A 23,710-nucleotide genomic window follows, 5' to 3' on the forward strand; every position below is an offset into this window, starting at 1 on the left:
TTGCACAAAGCAAGAATGACGGCTGGATTTCATCTGTCCCGTCTATTTTCTCTTAAAACAAGAACACAAAACAAAGGCTTCACTGCCGTCAGCAACAATACTTCTATTTTAGTGAATTATCTGATGGGAAACTGCAGTGCCACAGAGAGGAAAACTCATTTTGAAGGAGCAAAATATCCTCTGATACTGTGAGAAAAAGTATAAGTCTCATGTTGTAAATTATCCACAGATGCTGTGACAGCTCTTAGAATTTCTAAAATAAATCTGATGAACATCTTTGCATGTTGAAAAAAATATCAACTAGTTTATGTTCTTTTACCTGTTTAGTTGGAGATTCTTAAATCCAATTATTCAGACAGAGATATTACCTCCTTTAACCAGTTCAGTCACCCTAGTTACCTGTTAATACACCTGTTAATTTAAGCTTAAGGCTACGTTCGCACAGCCCTCGGCAACGTGCATTCAAGCAACTATTTTCGAAGAAAAATCTACAAAAACGTATCTTAATGCACAAACTTTCTTGTTCACGCACGTTTGTACAACCATTTTTGAACTGTACAAAAAAAGTACATAGCTATTGAAAACAAACTGGAAGGTAAACCAGGTTAACTTTGACCGATTAACAACTCGAATTTGGTTGTGAATTATGAATGGTGTCCCTTTAAATTCACGGAAGTGCCAACCTGTTAGAAAAATTGATCATGGAGGAGAACTTAATAATTCCTGTTTGTGTTCAGCCAGAATTATAAAACACCAAGTCTTTTGTATTTTGGAATAGAGCTGGAGCAAGATTAAATAAGATTTGTATCACTTTGACGTTTCACAAAACGAGTCTTCCAACTGTAGGTGGCAGACATGCTAGTATCCATCATCCATTTTCTTCCACTCATCCAGGACCTGGTTGGGGGGGCAGCAGTCTAAGCAAAGATGCCCAGACCTCCCTCTCCTTGGCTACTTCCTCCAGCTCCTAGGGGACCCAGAGGCGTTCCCATCAGGCCAGTCGAGAGGCGTAGTCTCTCCAGCGTGTCCTGTCATCCTCGGGGCCTCCGCCCAGTGGGTCAAGACCAGAACACCTCCCCAGGGAAGCGTCCAGGGGGTATCCAGCGCAGATGTCTAAGCCACCTCAACTGGCTCCTCTCAATGTGGAGGAGAAGCGGCTCTACTCCGAGCTCTCTCCGGGTGACCGAGCTTCTCACCCTATCTCTAAGGGAGCGCCCAGCCACCCTCCATGAAGCTCACTTTACCCGCTTGTATTCGGGATCTCTTTCTTTCGGTTACGACCCAGAGCTCATGACTAGTTGGGTACTGGAACAAAGATCGACGTGGTAAATCGAGAGCTTTGTTTTCTGGCTCAGTTCTCTTTTCACCACAACGGACCGGTACAGTGACCGCAAAATGGCGGACGCCACTCCAATCCACCTGTCGATCTCACGCTCTGATCTTCCCTCACTCGTGAACAAGACCCTGAGATATTTAAACTCCTCCACCTGAGGCAGGAGCAGTGCACTAGTAGTGCTAGTAAATAAAAGAAAAAGAAGCAGCCCCTTCCTGCTTGTCCAGTGTGAACACCATGGGCTAAATGGACATTCAAGAACGCAAGGATTTTGAATGAAGAAGCTTGAAACACACACATATATGTGCATTAACATAGACTTGAATGTAGCTTAAGGCTTTAGCTGTTCATTTGCTCGTCCATAACCTGACAAACTTGACTAACAGATTCAAATCCAAAAGTTTGTTATAGCTTCTACGTCTTTTAATTAAAAGATTTATCAGTCAGTGATCATGATGTGGTGATGTTAAAAAAATAATGTGGTGCTGAGGTAGAGTGGTCGACCTCTGATGGGAAGATTGCATTGTCGAAGTGTCCTTGGGCAAGACACTGAACCCCGCGTTGCTCCTGGTGGTTATAGGTTGGCACCAGTGTTCAGCAGCAGAACCACCATGAGTGGGTGAATGAGACCTTTGACTCTAAAGCACTTTTGGCCTTTTAAAATACTAGAAAATCCATGTACATGTATTTGTCACTGTAGTTACATCTCTGTTTGTACTTCAATGTTGTCCTTTTTCACTAAATGTTCCTGCAGCATAATGGGTTATTGACACTGTCACACAAGTGAATGTCTTCACAGGTCAATGGGAGCATAAGGTTTCAGAGAGGTCTGCCCCAGCCTATTACACTGGAGAGTAATGAGGCCAACTTTTACTGACTCCTCCAAAAACACCTAAAGTGTGGCTTCTATGAAACACACACACACGCAGAGTTAATACCTCCAGGGGGTGAAACCGCTCTATCAGACAGCTGATGCTCAGTCTCAGTAGGGATGCAAGGAATATAAATGGTGCTCCCAGATGCCTATTAGTCTGTCTAAGAAGAAGGAGGTGGGGGGTGGACATGCGGGGTGGGGTCCGGCTCAGGTGTGAAGCAGACGAGAAAAGAAAAAAAACTCTCCTTGTTCTGTCTTTTATCAGAGCTGTTGTACCCTTTGGGAAAAGTGCCTCCATTCGTCTTGGGCTGAAGGAGAAGCTAAAGGCTAATTCTAGCGGAGCCATCCCAGAAGAAGGTGGAATAAGTTATCAGTGTTCATGTTCTTGTGAAATCATTTAATTTTGTGCTGCTTGTTCTTTCAGCGTTTTTATCTTTGTTTCTGATAGAACTTCCTTTGCAGGAGTTCTGCTTCATTAGGGACCTTGATGAATCAAATGAACCAGGGCAAAAGGGATATTTTTAGGCTCTCAGAAATAGACTTGCACACAGCGTCTTATATCAACTCCTCAGCGAGTATCAAGAGAACGCGTTTGGGGCTTTTACGGCCCGACGCGTTTGTTTGAGGATATGTGTGTGCATAGGTACCTTCAGATGGCAGCAGGTGTGTAAATAACATCCCAATATGATGAATCAAAGGCTCCTTCACACACACCCAAACTGCTCATCTGCTCATCATCAGGGTTCCCCTGCTGCCCCCCCTCCCTTCTTCTCTGGTGTGCTGGGGCACTTGTTAAAATTCTGGGTCTGTAGGCCGCCATTGTTGTGGCTTCATTTTGCCAAGTGTCCTGCTTCTGTGCAGACGGACAGCTGAACCCAAATCTACTGCTCCACTGAGCTGAGTTACAAGGCATGCTGCCCGGTCTCCTCCGTACCGCCCCCACCCCGCCCCACAACTGTGTACTTGTTAGGAAAATAAACCCAGTACAAGTGCAGTGAAATGACCCACGAGCAAACATGAAGAATGTAGAAAAACAACACACCACACTGTAAGAGAAATAAAACAATGACTTTGAACTTTTAATGTACTTGTTTAGACAAAGGTCACTGTAAGGCGCCATATAAATTAATTAAACTTAAATTTAATTTATTTTAATAAAGTAAATATTTCTTACCAACACATTTTGACTTAAATTAAAAACATGTTTTAAAGACTTACTCCAGTAAAAATCTTTTTTTTATACCACATTCTTGTAGCATTTATTTTCCTGATAAAAGCAGAAAAATAGATCCAATAACATCTTAATTTTCCTCGTCTGAGCTGCCACCTTTCTTAAAACTGTATGGCTAGATAGCTTGGATATTGCTAGCAATTTTTTTGCTATGCTAATGTTAGTTTGTGAGGTGCTAACTCCTAGCGGTAGAGAGTGTGAAGAAAGGGTTGATGGGAAATTAGCCAAGGCTTCTGCTGTTATTGTTTGTTTTTGATCAAATTTTGTTTTAAAATAAACTTTTGTAGCACCATTCTCAACATTGTTGCCGTCTGTAATGTATAAACAAGCAGAACCATCACGGCTGTGTTTTTTTATGTTTTGAAAAATAAACTGCATCCACTGCTCGTTGGCATAACTGTTTTTCAGAAACAAGAAACAACTTTGCCTTCCTTCTGGGGTTTAAATCACTCATGGAACTCTTGAATAAATCTAAGAATTCATTATGTTCCTCCACAAAAGGAGCACAGGAAGACAAACTAATTCATCTGATTAAAGCTAAGACAACCAATCTAATTGAAATGGTAATTCCATTGTTTTAATGACTCAAAAACTAAAAATAAAACATTAAAACAAGCCAATATATTTTATTTGAAGAAAATATTTGGTACTATTGCTTGAAAATATATTTGAATCTCCATATCTCTGTATTCAAAAGTCATACACAGCGTGAAATGTCCTCATGAGTACAACACTGGAGCCGGCTCCCCCTGCAGGCTGCCAGAGCAATGGCACTAACATCATTATGGCGGTGAGACTTCCTCAGGTTGGAATCCCAAGACTTTGCACTGACAAAAAAAGTATTTTAGTGGGTTTAAATTTCTTATGGTAACTAAATTTGTTATGTCAAATTGAACATCTGTACCACTTAGAATATTTGCTAAAAATGTTAAGAGTTGCTGTAGAACACCATGTTTTGTCGACTAGTTAAAAGTGTAGAAAAATCTAGGAGATTGTGGTCATAATGAGCTAAATTTTGTAGTGTATTTGCCCCAAATTGTGTGTTTTCACTTGTATATTCTTGTTCAATGTTTGACACTTTAGTGACATTAAAACATTATTTTGACTTAACGCTTGCTACACTGTTAGCTTCACCACAGATGTATGAGATGACTGAGGATTTTGGGATTTAACATATGAGATTAGATATGTCTGCCATTTATCTGGGTTTAGTATGAAATGACCATATTTACCAGATCTCCCCGGGAAAACCATTTGCACCATGTCAAAGCCTTCAGACGTTAATGGACCATGTGTTCAGATAAACCAAAGCGAAGCATGAGAGTGTGTCTTTAATCCCTGGTCTTAGGGATGAACATGAGATACCACTTTGTGGATGAAGACGATGCCTGGTGTGAAGGTCAGACGTCAAGTTTTGGACTGTTTTCAGAGAATGAAGCATGAAAATAATAATGTGAGCATCTGCAGTGTGCTTTTCATTTCCATTGAGACATCAGCGGTCGGTACGACGGGGGGCACAGTTCAATACTTTTTTCACCAGACCGGATGAGGAAGCTACTTTTGATAAATGTGGTCAAGTTTTCTGCTGAAAATATTGATAAGTAACAAATATAAAGAATTAAAAGTGGGTTTTCCCGTTATCGTCCCTGCAGCTCCTAGTACAGTTCTTAGTGCCTTGTTTCCAGTGAGCGATCCGAACTGAACTGGTCCTCTCCTGGACGGTTTAGAATAATCTGGATAATTCAAGTAAGTGTTTCCACTGAGTGTTGGACCATCAAAGCGCATGATCCAGCTGTGCATCATAACAGTGCATCTACGGCGAATGGAGCAACCATGGAGGTCGTGCATCAACTCCTTTTTCCCCCATACTTTGGTTGTGGTATTTCGTATAGTGTTCCCCTAATAATTTCGCTCTTCAATAAATGTTTTACAAAGCTTGATCAGAAGTGTTTCTGATGACTATGAATCAGTAAGGAACATTTTTCAGGGTCCTCCTTATCCGCGGATTCGGCGTGTCTCTAGTCCCTAATCCCCGCGAAGAAGGGAGGATACTGAATACAAAGAATTTAATATTTTCTGTAGGCGAAGAAGAATACAACTGAAAAAGGGAACAAAACTTTTGGTTTGGTTCTTCATTCAGGAAAAGCGATGGTCGAACTTTGTCGAAATACAGTACCATTGCACCAATCAATGGAATTCATCGAGTGACGACAGTAGCTCCACCCTATTTGGTCTGTTACATTTTTCTATGAACCAACAACCATCGGGGACCAAAATGATACGAGTCGGCCCTGCTTAATGGGTCCATTTTATAATGGAAACGCTCAAAGTACCGGTTCAGTCCAGTCTGGACCGCTCAGTGGAGATGAGACAGGAGTGTTTTGGCTTGTCTCAGTCCAACATTCAAGCCTTTAACCTGCATCACACAGTCCACAGTGCACAGAAAGTGACGGATTTTCTTTATACACGACACATTGACTAGATCAATGTGCTAAGATTGTTTGATGCTCCAACTGACAACTTTAAAGCCTAAGTTCTATCATTTTAGCACATACTGTAATCCCACATGATCTCCATCTTGGTTGGACCTGATCCCACTATGAACTATTCTATCGGAGATTGTACTAAACTAAAGCTTAGAGAACAAACCCAAGTTTATTTGCATTCAAGGAGCAATTTATTTGAGAAGTGTGTGAGATTTTACAAAATCGGAGAAGCTTGGTTGATTAAAAAGCCAAAATGTCTTAGCTTTTCAGTATGAAATCATAATGGATAAAAGGGATTCCTCTAAATTCTTGCAGCAGCTGTTGTGCAGAGCAGGAGGAGAAAGCAGCTCCTCAACCATTAGGCTGAGATGTGGGCGGAGTTTAAACCAAGCACATTAATCTCCATCCGTTCATCAACCAATTCAAGAAAAGGACAATCCTAAATGAATAATTAAGTGTATTAAATATTCAAAAGTCTATAAATGTGGTTTCCTTCAGCAAAGTCAACAAGTGTTCCTCTGAGCTGTTTTCTGAACAATGGTGGCTGTGAAATGGTCAGTTAGTCACTCGAGCTGATTTACATAATAACATTAGCCGACCTTTTGGTTTGATTAGTTTGGTTTTCAAAATGCATGAAGATGAATGTTTTCTTCAGCTAATGACTAACGCGTGTTCAAACCACAGAGTTTATTCGGATAGACTTTGTAATAGAAATGCGTAATATAGAAACAGGAATCAGTCAACTGGAATCAATCAATGGAACAGGCGTCCTCATGACTGAGTCCAGCTTCTGAACTGATCTGGAGGTACCAAGAAAACAGTTTCAACACTGAGAGGAGAAATGCAAGAGGGCACCAGTGATGTGGAGGGTATGTATGGATGCAGGCAGTGTGAAGGGTAAAGGAGAGGTCTGCTGTTACCTTTAATCACAAACTGCTTCATTAGTCCTGCAGGGAAAATTGGTTCATTTTTTACTGCGTGTTTAACTATTTAGGACCAAAATAATTAGGATCCAGACACAATGTGGTAAATGTTTAAGATTTAAGTCATTTATTCACACAAAGACAAACAGAAAAAAACAAAAAAGTCTGTTTGGTTGGAAGATGATATTCTAAAAAAAAATCGTGGCTTATTTAAGCACCCCCCCTTCATCACCACCACATCCTCCTCCCCTCGTAGTACCCCTCTCTCCTCTGCCCTCCCCCTCTCTCCTCCTCCTCCTCCTCCTCACATCGGAGGCTGTGAGCTGCAGCGGCCGCGCAAACCCGCGCATATCCCGTCAGTGCGTTGGTCTCCAGAGAGGGGAGCGCGCGGGATGATCCAATTGGACCCTTTCAGGGAACGGATATCTGCCTTTTTCATTAAAAATAATCTGAATTCTAATTGCTGCAGGAGATCTTGTTTTCCTCCACACAGGTAAGTTTCACGTCTTTCTGCACCGCTTGGCGTTTAGGATGGGACTCCGATCATGAGGCAGCAGAAACAACCAAAGAGGAGGGTATGGTGGAATACCTGGAAATATATCCATGCGTCCAGATCCTAAAGTTATTGTAAGCCTTTTATTTCTCAATCCAAGGCTTTACATTTGATTTATCACCATTTCATGCGCGTCTTTACGCTTCTCGATTACGATTTGTTTGATAGCAGATGCTTAAATAAATCCCCAACTAAGATTACAGTGGATTATATCGGCATTCAAACGCGCATGAAAGCTGAAACCACATGGACGTTTGGAGTTAATGGAAGCTGCGTCCGTGCGCGCACGTCGTTCCAAAAAGTTTGAATTGCACACAGCAGTTCACGGGACTCTGAAGTCCCTCTCTGAAGAAAAAACAGACATTGAGTCTTAAAATCACAGCAGAACAAAATTAAAATTGTCAAATTAGATCACAATAATTAAAAATAGACTGTTCATCCTGTGTGTGAAACAATTATTTAGATCTAAATTCATTTTTTGTACAACTATCCTAATAAAGACAGAGGAAAAAAATATTTCAAATGCTTATAAACAAACAGATGTCAGTTTGTTAAAACCACAGGGCGCATTTTTCCCACAGAGAAGTTTCTGCGTTCAATCTGAAACGTCTGCGCTCCTGCATGAGCTCTGTGTCCAAACGTGGAGCTGCGCAAACGCGCCGTGGCGCTCTGCTGCAGCCCCTGGCGGCTGGTGATAAGGCTGGAGGGGACTGACTCCCACTCCGAGCCCTCCGGGAGGCGCCCCGCTCTCCGTGGAGGCTCTGTGACCGCCTCGATTAGCGGATAATAAACCCATTTCTAAGGAGCTTTCAGGTGACGCAGCTTCCCCGGGAGGAGATAAAAAAGCGCAGGGTTTGTTGCTATAAGCTCCTATGTCTCAAATATCTTCAGTGAAAGGAAGAAGTGTTTACAGTAAAAAGTGCAGAGAAGATCGGAGTATTTAAAGTAAAATATCTAAAGATGACAGTTTTGGAAGAGTTTTGATTCACTAATTATTATTCTGGTGTTACAAATCAAAGATTTTTTCGTTGTTTTTTTCTTTAAATCAATGTTTTTGTGTTTCTTTGAAAAGGAGAATTTGATGTCACACATTACATTTCAGTCAGAGTGCTGTGAACCTGATCCGTCACAGATCTCATAATATTTTTTCTGTTATCACACTTTTATAATCATGGACAACAATAAAGCAACTTTCAGATCAAATCTTTTAATCATAAAAAGTGATCAGTTTCACATTTTTGCTGAGCTAAAAGTTTGAAACCTGTCAGGAGCTGCTTCATGAAGTGTTTACGAACATCATTGTTTTATGATGAAGAAAGCAAAACTCTCACTCAACTACTATGAGCTTTGTTTATATATTTTGTTTGCAAAAGTAGATAATTGATAACCAAGTAATTAAAGAGTCATCTTTGAGATTCTGACCTGTTGAAGGATTTACTTCCATCATCTAAACCACCAAACCAGCATCTTCCTCACGATCAGCGTACCTTCATTAAAGAAAAGCAAAAGTTTAAATATAAAAAATCTGCTAAAATCATAGTTTTTCTTCATCGTTCATCATAGTTATCCTCATAAAATCAGTTGGTTCCTCAGGACTTATAGCTCTATATACCTGTTCCTTTTAATTCTAAATATTTAGAAGACACATTATTTACTATTACCTGAGTAGTATTCATAACGCTAATCATACTTGAATATCTCACTGGAATCTTCAAACAGAAACAACACAAAGTTTAAATGAATTCAATGTTAAACTTACTGTTTGATTGTTTTATCGCTGTAATATTTCAAGAATGTTTGACAAAGATAACACAGCTCCATGCATCACCTGATGGAGTGTTCGGGATAAAAAAAAAACGCTTAAGAAGAAAACTGTTTGTGTTTGAAGTGTTTGTGCGTGTGTGAATGTTTGAGAATGTGATATGTGTATGTGTGTGTCTGTGTGTGCATGCCTACATTTTTTCATATTTGTGTGTAACTGCATGTGTGCGTGCATGCATGCATGCATGCATTTGTGCATGTTTGTGTGCATATGTGTATGTGTGGGATTGTGTGCAGTCACATTTTTGTGCATGTTCAGGATTGATTGCAAGTCTATGTGTGTGTGCCTGCATGCATTTGTACACATTAGTGTGTGACTGCATGTGTGTGCATGGTTGTGTGTGCATAGATGTGTGTATTAATGGGACAGAGTGCGTTCACCAGTATTAGTAAACCTCTCAGATATTAGGTCCTGTCATGTTAAGTAAATAGCCATTTATCAAGTATACCTTTCTGCAAGAGCACCCATGAGATCCAATCCATTAGCAATACACCAAATGTCCACTCAAAATGTGTGTGCGCACGCATGTGTGTAACAAAATAGATTAGAGGGTTTAAGTAGTTGTGACACAGAGAAAGTGTTTGTATATTTGATTGAGTAGAAACTTTTCTCAAAGAGACGATCGGGCGGATTTTTGATCAGAAACCAGATTATATTTACTTTAAAATGAAGTGCGAGTGGATTTGTGTGCAGGAATGTGTGCGACCTGATACGGAGGTGTGCGTACGTGTAACAAAGGAGAGGACAGATGGATGATAAGGTGGAGCGAAAATGACACAGACTTTATAATTCCCCTCTCTTTAGTGTGAGCCGTTGCCTCAGCATCACTCCTGTCGCCTGTCAGCCTGCAGCCGCATTAAAAAGATGAAACTGGGAGAGTTCTTACAACATCCCAAAGATGAAACCCTTAAAAAAGTTGAGCTTTAGAAATTTGAAGTGGAGAGCACTTTTACTGACTATTTTATGAAAGTTTTGTTGATATTCCCTAAAGCTAGCATGCCTGAACAGCTAACAAAATAAAAGCAAAAAAAATGACAATTTCCTCACAGAATGACAGAAAAACTGTATTTTATTGTGATGACTCAGAAACAATGAAAGCTGCAACAATTCTTTTATTCTTTGTTTTAAAAAAAAAACATATTGCAAACTTGTTTTGAACATATTTACAACCCCTAAAGTACATAAGAACTCCTATAAATATACATTCAGAATGGTGGATTTGGGTGGATCAGCAGCACAAACATGACTAAATAATACAATTTCAAAACCACCTAAAACAACAGAAACTGTTCAAAGTCAAGTTTTATTAACTTTGGTTTGTTAACCTTAAACCGGAGTGTTAACCTATCAGGTTACTCTGGGTGACTATCCAGCTGACAATTTAGTCAGTTTGACACTAAAGAGTGGAGGTGAACATTAGGAAGCAGCACATTCTGTGAGCTCCAAGCATCAACAAGGAAAGAAGAAGAAGAAGAAGCAAAAGTTGGAAAGTATTCCAGCAGTAAAGGTTATGGAATGAGAAGCTGCAGGTGATTATTGATGTATAACACCCAGAGGACTTACAGGGCTAGCTCCATTTCTTCTTCTTGTTTTCTCCTCGTGGTCATTAATCATTTCAGACAAAATATTTATTCATTTTTGTCTCGTGTCTGCTCCCCGATACAAGGAGCCACAACTTGGCAGAGGTTCCACACCAGATGCCATTTGTAATGCGACTGCATAGTGGCTGAACTGGGTCGGAAACTGGAGACTTGACAACTACAAGTCCAGTCAGTTCCAAGTTTATCACATCCCAGAGATCCGCCTTTCAGGAATGACTTCCCAAAAGAGCAGGAGTTGAACCTGTGTGATGTTTGGCTTTGCTCCTAATCAGAGGAAACCAGAGCAGGTGTAATGAAGGTGAGACGGTTTTCACCTGTTTCATCCACGTCTGAAATGACCCAATCCAATGAAAATTGGGTTTTTTGTGTGTTTTTAACATGTTCTAGTTGCATTTTTCTGATGATGGAGGACAAGGAAAATTGAGCTTAAAATTCCAATTTTGAGTATTTCTTTATTTTATTCATTGTGAATCAAAAGCATACAAAAAATGTTGTTTGCAAAAGATCGTATTTGTCAAGCTAAGAAGTTAAATTTGTGCTTACTTCTGCGTGTGAGGAAATGAAGCTGCTGTGCAGACTGTCATGTAAATAAACCTCTTAACCACCATCAAGCGCTCTCTTTCATCCTGTCATCACACTGAAAGGATTCTAGAAAGAATTCCCCTTTATTTTTGAAGCACCTGTTAAAGCACCATTCAGACTCCTGAACAGTTTAAATGCGATTTTAACAACGTTGGAAATAAACAGCACTTTATTTCTTCTATCATACTTTTAGAACCTTTTTGGTTAAGGCACACTCATTTAATCTTTTTGTACTGAAAAATATTTTGTTGCGGAAATCAAGCAATATTTAGGGTTCCCTTTAAGAACAAACATTTTTTAATTTACCAAAATAAAAGCACCATTAATTTGTTTGGGTAAAAGTAACTTTTATATGAGATACAGTTGTTGTACTCAATGTTGTGATCATTAAATTAAATGTATTTTACCATTTCATTACAATTAAAGAAGTATTGATATTAAGGTAGAGTTTTTTAATTCAAAAAAAGGGATATATCGAGATTGTATTGTGAGACACATATCACGAAAATATCGTCCCTTGAGACAAATATCGGGATATGTATCGTGCTCCACCAACAAACCACTATTATCAACTTTATCCCTTATCAGTTATCGCACAACATTCATGACGGAAATTTCCCTCTCTGTCCAAACTTCTGAGACTTCTCAGCACAGCAGTAGACATCCTCACACGTGTAAAAGGGGAAACAGCACCGTCATGTAACCGCCGAGCAATAACCAGAAGCAGCCTGTAAACATGGGAGTTTTCTTGATAACCGTGGTTAACGTCTAACTGAATGTTAACAGTTTCAAATGGGATCAAACATGAATGCGGTTCTGGGCTGTTAATCAGAGTTTGTGTCGTTTCTGAAAGCCTTTTCTGTTGTGACCCATGAGCGTCTAATCAGAAGCAAACACGCAGCCGACGCGGAGCAGAACGGCATTGTGGGCCGCTTCTGTTTCAGCAAACACCATGGCGACATTTCTCTCTGCTTCATCTCGGGATTAAAATGTTAAAAAAGAATGCAATAAAATGTTCTCTTCTTAGAATAAACAAAATTAATCAATGCTTCACGCAACACATCATAATTTGGTGTTGTGCAGATTTGCTCTTCTCGTCCACAACTTTTAGTGACTCCCAGAATCCCATTTGTTTTGTGTTTTTGTGTAAAGCCTGTGAAATCACAGGCTGCTTTCCTCACAGCACATTCAGAACAACATTTTGTAGCTAAAGACCCAGAAATTTCCCAGAGGAGTTAGTTAATATGAAGTACTGGGGCTACAGAAGGGGATATTGGGTTTAAGGTGTTGAAATGATGACCACCAAGTGTTTGCGGTGTAGATTTGTGTCACTTTCTGAAGGGTTGTGAAATTAGGTGGTAATGTTTGTATGAACGTTTAATCAGCTGCAACAACCTTACTGTAGGATTTCTAAACTATTTCAGTTTCTTTAGTGAAATATGATGTTAAAACACTAGAGCTGCTATAGTTACTATCCAATGAAAACATGTTCTTGTAACATTTTTCTTATATATAAGATTAAAACTGCATTTTTGAGTATTTCTTTTAATCTTTGTGTGAATAGAAACATGCTTGCAAACACTCATACATGTCCAGAAACATACACACACAAATAAGCACACCAAAAAAGTACAAATGCAGCTATATAAACGTATATATGCACAAACACACATGCATGCATTTAAACAAACACATGTACACAAGCACACATAATAAACATGGACGAGTACAGACACAAATGTGTACACACTAATGCACCTACACACGTGTGTACAAACAGACACACGTTCAAGCATACTTACTCACTTATCTGTACATACTTTTACACTCACACTCATTTGAACAAACACACAATTTTCAAATTCCCTTTGAGACTGTGAGCACACACTGAATGTGTCGGTCTTTGGAGTTGTGGGTTCTTCATCCAGACAACATCGGGAGAGTTTAGAGTGATTGTGGGGGAACATCTCACTGGCTGTGCCTGTCTCTTTGTCGCTTGTCTCTTTAGTTTTTGCACAAACTAAAGAGCTTTTGGCAGATCGAGGCTGTTTTGAGAAGAACTTGTTTTTACGGTTTCCTTTTTTAAATGTCACAGTTTTATGACGCAAAGTCAACATTTCACATTTAATGATACTTTTCCACTCAAAGAAATCAACGGTCCGCATTTTATGACTGGGAAATATTTATCACAAACACAAATTAGGGAAAATGAGAACATGTCTAACACAGTTAAAGAAAATGATCTTTAGAATAAAATGTTCATCTTTGTCTTCTTTGATTCCAAATTTTACCCCAAGAGAAAGTGTAGTACATTGCTGACAGCTGGATCCACGATGAGATGGAAGGCACATCTCTCCCCTAAAGTCTTGGAGGATCTCATCTGATCTTAAAAAAACTGCAGCCTCTATAAATGAACTCCAGTTTTCTGGCTCAATGATGTTAATCTTTATTTGTTCTAGTAAACAATGAAGAATTTCGTAAACTGGAGTAAATGCCACTTCTATTTCCAGTTCTATTTTTATACATGTATACAAAGTGAAAGTTTTATTTGTTTTGGAAACTAAGAAAACATTTTTGTCAAGAAAAGCATCACAACGCACAGTTTTCCCAACAGTTTGGGAGGAAGCGATCACATGAGAAAGGGTCCATGAAACCGGAACCATAGTGTGATGAATGCATTACTGCTCCATTGATCTTCAGTGCTCTCATACACCATCTAAAGACTCTGTTGAGATATTGTCTGAAAACTTAAAGTGAGTTTTGACCAAACAGAAATGAAATTATGAAAATTAGATTTTGTCAGATTATATACAAAGCAAGTTTAGTTAACTCTGTGTATTGAAACAGTGACAAAGACCGATGGCCTGTCGCTTGTCAAAGTGGAAAATTGTGTGAGTGACTTCATCTTGAGAAGCAGCCGATACATTCTGTGTCCATCTGCTGTGATGATAAATGTGGACTGACAAGAGCCCGGTTCTGGGGATTGTAGCGCCTCTCCAGACCCTGGCTAAGCTCACCTGTTTGCTGTCTGAACAGATCTGTCCTGAGCTGTGATTCAACCCGGGGACATCCAGTCTCTGAGGGATGAAAGTCACCGATCAATCAAGCTGCTCCAGCTGACAAACACAGGGAGACGAGCAGGAGCTTCCTTCTGCCGTTCTCTGCTCTTGCAGTCTGAGCTTTCAACGCTTGCTCTGACCCACATCTTTATGTTGATTGCTTCTGTTTTTTCTGCAGGTAACCTGATACTGGTTTGGAAAGAAGGAGAGGATGGAGGACAAATGAAAAGAGAGTCAAAGAGGGATCACCGGGATTCTTTATCCACAATGGGAGTTGCTTGTTTGTCCGGTTTGTGACTTGAATATATAGAATAAAGGGAGTTTAGCCGAAGCCCAGCGGGATCCACAACAGAGTTTTGTCCTGTCCCGGTAGAAGAGCTCATGGCTGGACTCTAAACCAGACACTCCTTCGCTTCGTTAGTCGTTTTCCTGAACTGCCGTCTTTTCGTCATGGAGAAGACGTACTCATTAACAGCCCATTACGATGAGTTCCAGGAGGTGAAGTACGGGGGTCGCTACAGCAGCGACATCCTGAGCAATGGCATGACCCTTCACCTTGGGGGCAGTCTGGACCGTCACATGGGGCGGGGACGGGGAGGGACCTGGTCTAACGGTAAGAACAGAGATCTGAGCAGCACCAGCAGCAGCGGGGGTCTTCCTCGATGGAGCCGGAGGGAGATCTGCCTCCTCTCCGCCCTGGTCTTTGCTGCAGGCATGTGTGTCATCCTGGGAAGCATGCTGGCCCTCAAGTACATTTCTCTGGACTCCCCGCTGGACACTCAGTGCAGAGAGGACTGCCAGCGAAAGCGCTCTCTTCTGCGGGCTGCTCGATTCGTCCAGGCCAACATCGACCCCACCATCCAGCCCTGCCAGGACTTCTATTCCTTCGCTTGTGGAGGCTGGCTGAAGCGCCACGGCATCCCTGAGGACAAGCTCAGCTACGGCATCATCACAGCCATAGGAGAACACAATGAGGAGAAGCTACAGCGCCTCCTCCTGGAGCCGATTCGCAGAAGCAGCCCAAACTCGGCAGAGCGCAAAGTCAAGGAGTTCTATCGATCCTGCGTCGACATCCAGAGGATCGACAAGCTGGGGGCCGAACCCATGTTGGAGCTGCTGGACAGCTGTGGGGGGTGGGACCTGGTGGGAGCCCCTCCGAGTGCAGCTGGGTGGGTGCAGGAGGGCGCCCCACAGAGGCCAGACTTTGATGAGCTGCTTTACAGGACACAAGGAGTCTACAGCACAGCTGTCTTCTTCTCCCTGACCGTCAACGTGGATGACAAAAACTCATCCAGGAACGCCATCAGGGTGAGAACTCAGAAAAATGTGGTTTTGTGATTCTGTTAAATCTGTCAGTTAAAACCTGAAAACTCTGTTCTCTCATTTTGCGTGTGTTAAGGGTATCGTGAAGAATTCGTAAGAATAATGGAAGTTGCCAAACTTAAATTATAGAAGTGATGATGTGGTACGGTGTCCTTACACCTCACTCTAGTTGGGTACAACTGCGAATGCTGCACGCACAGGGTATGCACCTGATACAGAAATACTCAGTTATTTGATTCAACCCAGGGGATCTGTACCGGTTTGCCCGTTTTGAGCTGACAGATAAACAACTACTCATAAAGGCAGTTAGATACAGTTTGCAATATTTAATGTATGCCTTTGCTGATTGCTTATCCCATTTAGAGATATAAAAAAGAAGTGAGCTCATGTTTAACTTTGTGTGTTCCTGTGTTTGTAGATTGATCAAGAGGGGCTCACACTGCCAGAAAGGAGTCTGTACTTGGGACAAGATGAGGAGAGTGTCAAGGTGAAAAACTAAGTCTTTCCATCCTGATTTCTCTGTCATTTCTTGTTACATCTTTATCATTGTTATCATTTTTTATTAACTTTCTCTTTCAATCCATCATGAATTTTCTGTCTTTTTTTTTAAGATTCCAAAAGAAAAAATAGTTTCTCTTCTGGCTTCTTTCAAGCCAACATTCCCCTGTATAAAGAAGCAGCTTTTTTTTTTAAAATCATCTTGTAAGTTTTCTGCGGTGTCAATTATAGTTTACAAATACAAATGTTAACAGTGGGATTCATGCTAAAGTTCACTGTTAGTCAAAGTTAATGTTTTGGGTCATCTGGAACCCAAAGACAGCGAGCTGAACTATTACTTTTTTTTATGATTTTTTTTATCTCCATTGGTGTCCATTGCCAACATGAAACCTTGTCCACCTTTGTCTATATTTGTCATAGGACGGATAACACCTCAATGTAATGTCTGGACCCCACAAGGTGGCACAAGGGTCACAGGAACTGGGTTTAAGTAAAAGTTGAAGTAATAATAATGCCCTAAAACCATGAACAAAGGAAGCAATAGCACAGATGACCTGACAACCACACACTTAAAAGGACTGATGATCATTAACTAAATGAAGACAGCTGTGGATGATTAGAAACTTGAACCTGGAGTGACGGTGACGGAAGAAAAACACAAAACTTGAAAACAGAAGACACAACAAGAACCAAGAAAATAGAGAAAAAAAACTAAGAGGGACCATCCAGACAAAGTTAGGTGGGAAAATTAAAGATACAGAGCAGACTGATTACATGTTTTAAATTTGTACATCTGGCTAGTAGTTTTCACACTTTTGCTTCAAAAGACACAAGACCTTACATGTACATATATTCGTCTCTCACCAGTTTGATGCAATAGTAAAAAGGCTTTTATTTAGGAAGAGACGAACACTATAAAAGTCTGATTTTCTAATTAAGTTTCGGGATTTAAAAGACTGCTTCTCATGTTTTTTTTTTCTTTTTTTGTAAAAACTGTAAGGACTCTCATTTGAAATAATTACCTTCACCTAAAATGCTCTTTCCTTCTGTTGAAACACTGACCCTGTTTTCTGTACTCCTGTCCCTGGCTGAACCTCTCCTTCATTCTTCCATCTGGTACAATGCCTCTCTTCTCGTTTGTCTTCATCAGTCCACCTGCTTTGCTCCGCCACCCGCTGTGCTTTTGTTATCCCGTCCACTTTGCCACATGTCACCCTTCTCGCTGCCCATAGCTGATGATGTCTCTGCGCCTCCTCCCGTTTGTTGGCGCTGATGTTGCTCGTCTCCTCAGATCCTGGCGGCATACAAGGCTCTGATGGAGCGTCTGCTGAGCATGCTGGGAGCTCACAATGCCACACAGAAGTCCAAGGAGATCATACAGCTGGAGACTCGACTGGCCAACGTGAGCTGGCTGCATGTGTGTTTATGTACGTGTGTTTGTGCATTGTTGAGTGACCTCCTCCTCCCTTCTCTCCTCCTCTTTAGATCACTGTGTCAGAATACGAGGACCAACGAAAAGACATCAGCACCATGTATAACCGCATCACCCTCAGGGAGCTACAGCACATCGCTCCTAATGTGAGAACTGCAAACACATGCAGAAACACACAGACACTGCATTTACATGCATGAGTGTCCCCGCGCAGTTTATGGAAAATCAGACGGAAAGATAAAAAATTTGGAGCCCAGCTGAGTGTTTAAAGCGCTGTGCTGAGAGGGAGAGTGTGTGGTCAGGATGAGTGAGCAATGAAGCACCACACACACACATGCACAAACGTGCACACACAGACGCACACGCACAGACGCAGGGGTCTAAGTGATTCACAAAAGCTGTTTGCCCTGCAGGGGCAGACGAGCAGATTGAGAGACGGAGCAGAGGAAGTTGGTGGAAGGAGAAAAGTGGAGAACATGGAGGGCAGTTGAAAATAACAGGAGGGGAGGAAAGACTGCAGATGGAGGTGGCGTGAGGTTTGAGGCCAGCAGGAACGGTCTGTAGAGACGCTGAACTAAGCGACAAACATATTTGGACAGAATATGAATCAAAGAAAAACATTATATCAAAAAATGTCTAATAACTGGAAGAGCAAACATTATTTTAATGTAAATTGATTATAAAGAAGTGAAATGTTGTTTTATTTCCGTGTGCTCCTTCATTGAAAGGTGTATTTTCCTCATGTTTCCCTGGATGCTTTAGATTAGCAGGATTTCAAAGGCTGATCTAAAGACGTTCCTCAGATCATCTCTCCTTCAGTTCTAACAGCTGATGGAGAACTCCAGTTCTTGATGCTCTGACTGATTCAGATATGTAGCCAAAAGTTGATGAAAATGATCACCAGAGCACTCTGCTATATTATCCTGCTACTTGGTGGGGGTCTTGGTCTGACTCAGAGGGGGAGTCTCTCATTACTGATTTGTTCTTGATGTGTGGATCTGCTTAAATGTAAATACAAGACTGAATAGATAGCAAACTCCACACACTCAATTCTGAAAAGATTGGGAGGGTAGGTGATTGGGGTTGGTTCCCTAAAGCCTAGATCAGATCCCCCCTGACTCCACTGGATAACACAGATCTTATTTGTCTGCTTCTCCTTCTGTGGTTTGTTTTCTCTCAGTTATTTCAGATTTAAAAAGTACACTTTAAAGGTCTAAAATTCTGTTCCTTCACAAAATTTCCTAACTTAAGACCAGGATGCTGTTAGTTTAAAAATAAAAACACAGTTTAGAGTTTGTTGTTTTGGATTTATTAGAAAACGATGGTTGGAGAGACGTGGTATCATTCCCTCCCTATTACATAATGACCAATGGGGTCCGCCTGCTGCTGTTCACAGTGGAAACTGGACGAGGGAATTGTGATGGTGAGACTGTTCTCTGGAGTCCTGGGTAATTTGAACACTGAGCTCTTCTGTCAAAGGCAAAGCTTTTGACAGTTACAGAACTTTCAACTGAATGGACTCAGTGGCTCCGTTTGGCTCAGTCGTTCAAAAAGTATGTTATACTCTAACCCTTAGTCCCAAATGCCCTTACAGGTGGATACAGGCTGTCTGTGGGTGAAAAATGGTAAAACCTGTATGCAGGTGGAGCGCATGAAATATCAAGATTGTAGATCGCTACTGCAGGTTGACAAGTCGTAGTAATACTACATGTGAGGGTAGGTAAGGGGAAGCAGGTGAGATGCAGGCAGAAATGAGGAAATTAGTCCATGGGTATCCTATGGGTTCTTACATTTCATGTATCACATCCTGTGTGTGCAGTTTTTGTGCACGGTCAGTAAGATCAGGCATCTCCAACCCCGTTCCTCGTGAGCTACGACCTTGCTTTTTTTGCATCTAACCCTTATTCAATAATTGTTGATTAACTGGATTGAAGGAGTTGAGTTTCTGTTTGAGGGAAAACACCTGATCCAGGTGACCCATACTTACTGAAGCAGGGTTAGTGGAAAAAACTGCAGAGCAGTGGCTCAGGAGGAACAAGGCCGGAGATGCCTGGACTAGAGTTTGGTGTAAGGACATCGTATGATAGCATCACTCACTTCCATTGACCTTACATTACAAATGACCTCAAACATGACAAACGTATGTTCGGTTTTCATGATGTCCCACTGCACCTGTACAATTCAACACCCCCATAAAGATTTATTCCAACTGTTGTGCAAACGTCACACAGTTCTTTTGAAATGTTTGCGTCCCTGCCAGTGATGTAGTAATCAAAAGTTGTTGTTATTGTTCCCATGACTACAAGAGTCTGCCGGGTCTTAGACTCTACCATGTGTCCTTCTTCCACAGCTTCGCTGGAAACATCTGCTGGACAAAATCTTCCACGACAACTTCTCCGAGGATGAGGAAATCGTGGTGCTCGCCACTGACTATATAAAGAAAGTCTCCAACATCATCAGGACCACATCAAAGAGGTGAGGAGATTACGGATGGGCACTGGTGCTCAGTGAGGGGAGGGCTTTGTGGAAAAATCCTTCAAATGAGATGCAGTTTCCAAGCGGCTCTTGTGGAGTCTGACTAAGCGCTTTAGTTTGAGGTTCTCTGTTTGTGTTTGTTTGCTTTAGGGCAGTCACCACAGTTCTGGCCAAAACACGATGTCATAAGGTGAATGGATCGGTTCTGAAAGGCTGCTCCGGACTGATTTGTGTATGCAGTTGTGTGACTGAGAGTTTTCGGGGGGGGTACTGTTGGTTGAACGTGCAATTCTAATGCAGCTGATTAATATTGATCCCCCTCCACACCTTTCTACCTCCCACACTCTCCCATGGACGAACACGCACACACTTCTCCGTCCTGACAGACTCCTGGGGAGGGCCTAAAGGGCGGCAGCACGTCAGGTTATGTGTTGCAGCCGCTGACAGCTCACCAATAGTCCCTCAGCTCAACACAAACACCCAGCAGCTCTCATACGCGGCTGACTGGCGAGTGGATTTCACGCTTGTCGTTTGGGAGACTGGGAACATGTCGGCCTAAAAGCATATCCTATTCAGACGTTTCCGTCATGAATCGTCAGTTCATACCGACGCTGCTTCATTCACTGTGGCTAATAAATCATTTCAGCTCAGCGTGTTGGGCTTGCAGACCTGCACTGTTGTATGCTGCAATCTCTGATTGATTTAGCTCAAATCTGTGGTCTGGTGTGATATTGATCTCTCTTCACATGTCATGAGGAAACGTGTCCACTGCAGGTTTGGTGGAGAATTGTGTGTATTGACAAGAATTGGATTTGATGCTGAGACGCATCATTGACTCTGCTAATTCTGGACATGAGAGATATTAGTGGAGATGAATGATAGTTTTTAGCTTGAAGTGAGGCAGAGATCTTCTAGTGTTCAGGTGAATACCTCTGTGATAAGCTTTGTGTCAGTTGGTACAATTTTTCTGGAGTTGAATTCCACAATAGCCGCAACATGTGGGTGTCAGGTCACTTAATGTGTCAGGTGCATCAACTCTGAAAGTTAAGTTAATTTTAGTTAATTTATATGTTATTTTTAACTTTGGAATCCCTTTGATTTTATGTTTAGAACTTTTTTAACCTGGCAAAAAAGGAAATATTGGCCTTAATGATAGTCTGATGTGAGTATAACAACACAAAAACATGTTTTGTGCAGAAAAACAAAAGAATCTTTTATGGTATGGCTTTGTACAGCAGTACTCCACAATTACAAAGTGAAATGAACAACAGATAACTAGTTTTTTAACTGCTATTGCTTCTCTAACAAAAGAGAAATCTAATAGCAAAAACATCACATGTGCAACACTGTACCACATGCGCTATGGTTTGTAGATCTATGTAAAGCATCAACAGCCTCCAGTAAACTGACCCCAGGCTCATACTGTATATGTGGTCCGGCTGCAGTGCAGACGCTGGAGTCTTTACATGACTTGAGGAGGAACTCGCACTGGATCCAGTCTGGTCTGGCCTCTCCGGGGCTCTGTACCCGCTTTGTTGGCTTCAAATTTTAGCTGGACACCGGAGCCGAGAACTTTTTTGTGAAGTTGGGGCTATTAACGATGTAAACCAGAAATCAATATAAGTGCATTTGGTACATTTTTTTTAAATAAAACCTATTTTCCTGCTGTCTTTGCTGTTTTCACGGTGTTGTAAAGATTGCATCACTGTGACAACCAATCCTGGTCTCCTCTACTTGTTTCACAATACGTGTAACACAGTCAAATATGTACATTTAAGCCTATATAAGACAAAAGTGTTGATAAAAGTTCCATGCTTATCCATGGTATGAAGACAAGTCACGCAGTAAAAGAAGTGTTGTGAAAATAATTCAAAGTCACAGCAGAATGTGGGTTTGTTTACTAGTACTTCCTGTATACATAAGTAGCAAGTTATCAGGTGACTCTGAGTTCGTAGTCTGAGAAGGTCCCTAACCCAATGTGAGTCATATGCCGTAGCTACACCGCTTCAGCGTCCGCACCAGAGCCGGACCAGATGCAGTTGGGTTAATATCTTCCGATGTTGAAAAAAAAAATCCAAACCTTTCATTCTTGCATTATTTTGGTTAAGATTCTGGTGTAATTCAATTGTTCTGCTATAATGTTTCTTTAAACTATTTCAGATTGAATAGTTTTGGTCTGTAATCAAGCATCTACAAAACATTTGTTTGAAGTATTTTTCTTTAGAGTATGTTTTATTTTTTACTAAACATTTGCTGACAGAGGAGTTCTGTTCAGAAGTTTAGGTTAGACTTTGTCACTGCAGGATGTCGGTAAGATGGCTTAAAAAAATATTATTTCTAACGGTGACCATAGCCAATCAGAAGTTTCTGTCCAAGTGTTTTGTCTGTTCAAATGTGATTCTGTGAACTTTAGTCAGTCGTTTCTGTTGTTTTCTAGAGTTTTCTTGCATTTGCACAAACTCTGTTTCTTCTGACTGTGCAGATAACGTGTAGCATGTTAATTGAAGCTCTACAAACAGGTTCTTTTGGTACTTTCTATTTTCTGTGAACAGTGCTTTAACTAACTTTAAGATCCATTTGCAAAAAAATCCATCCAAACTGCTGTGTTCAAGGATTTTATTTGTATGTTTAGTTGAACTTTAAAAAGTTTGGAGAAATTCAATCCTTTGTATTTTTAATGCTGCAGGTGTTAGTGTCTGATAACTAGCCTCGTCTGACAAATTAGCAAATTATTCAAGCAACAAAGCAAATGTTTTTTAGATGTTTTCTTCCTATAGCACTCATATACATGTCAGTAAAAATGATCATAATTGTGCTTTGGATAAAAAGTAGTTTGACATACGAGACTTTGCAAATGGACTCCCTTAAATTTGGTCTTGAATCATTTAAATGTGAGGAAACGCTCAGAAATTTCAATTTGATTAAAACCCCAAGAAAGTTCTTGGACTGTAGAAGTTCCTGTTCTGCTGTTGGAGAAACTAAGTTTGGATTACTGAGTTCAAATCTCTTACAAACTCTCCAAGAAAACACTTGAATTGGACTCTAGCAGCCAACTATAGCCAGATTAGGCCAAGAAGCAGCAGAAAAAAGTGTGTCCTATTTTTATTTTGGATCACTTTTAAGAGCACACGCTGAGAGAGCTGCAGCCAGATCATCCCAGCTGTGGAGGTAGAAGATAACCACAGCTTGGATGATGAGTTTGTTGACACACTTACAGATTTGTTCTCATGTTTGTTTATGCTTGTAAATGCAAAGTGACGTGACCATCGGGCATCAGGATGTGGGTGGATCATCGTCAACCATCGTCAGCGCGGTTTATTGCAGCTTCTGTTGAAGCAACACGTAAAGCTGTGGAAATAACGGTGATGTTTTTTAAACAATGTGAACATAAAGTAAGGAGAGATTAGCTGGGATGAAGGGATTATCTGTCAGGAATGAACGGCAGTGTCATGTGGACAACAGTGACAGAACAGTGACAAAACTCATCTTATTAAAGAGAAGAACTAAAGGTTAACACC

General features: G+C 41.0%; 1 protein-coding gene across 2 annotated transcripts in view; it reads left to right on the forward strand.

Annotated features, from left to right (window-relative positions):
* Nucleotides 1-7,167: 7,167 nt before the first annotated feature.
* LOC112149976 (endothelin-converting enzyme-like 1) overlaps nucleotides 7,168-23,710 on the forward strand; it is a 54,948-nt gene continuing 38,405 nt past the window's right edge. The window contains exons 1-6 of one of the 2 annotated variants that reach the window (XM_024277996.2): nucleotides 7,168-7,340; nucleotides 14,643-15,772; nucleotides 16,206-16,274; nucleotides 17,577-17,687; nucleotides 17,771-17,863; nucleotides 20,068-20,192. In XM_024277996.2, coding sequence (XP_024133764.1) covers nucleotides 14,915-15,772; nucleotides 16,206-16,274; nucleotides 17,577-17,687; nucleotides 17,771-17,863; nucleotides 20,068-20,192 — 1,256 coding nt within the window. In that variant the 5' untranslated portion in view covers nucleotides 7,168-7,340; nucleotides 14,643-14,914. The remainder of the gene's footprint in view (nucleotides 7,341-14,642; nucleotides 15,773-16,205; nucleotides 16,275-17,576; nucleotides 17,688-17,770; nucleotides 17,864-20,067; nucleotides 20,193-23,710) is intronic. The other variant, XM_024277997.2, reaches the window with a different exon arrangement.

The sequence above is a fragment of the Oryzias melastigma genome, linkage group LG13 (assembly GCF_002922805.2).
Source record: "Oryzias melastigma strain HK-1 linkage group LG13, ASM292280v2, whole genome shotgun sequence".
Classification (NCBI taxonomy): domain Eukaryota; kingdom Metazoa; phylum Chordata; class Actinopteri; order Beloniformes; family Adrianichthyidae; genus Oryzias; species Oryzias melastigma.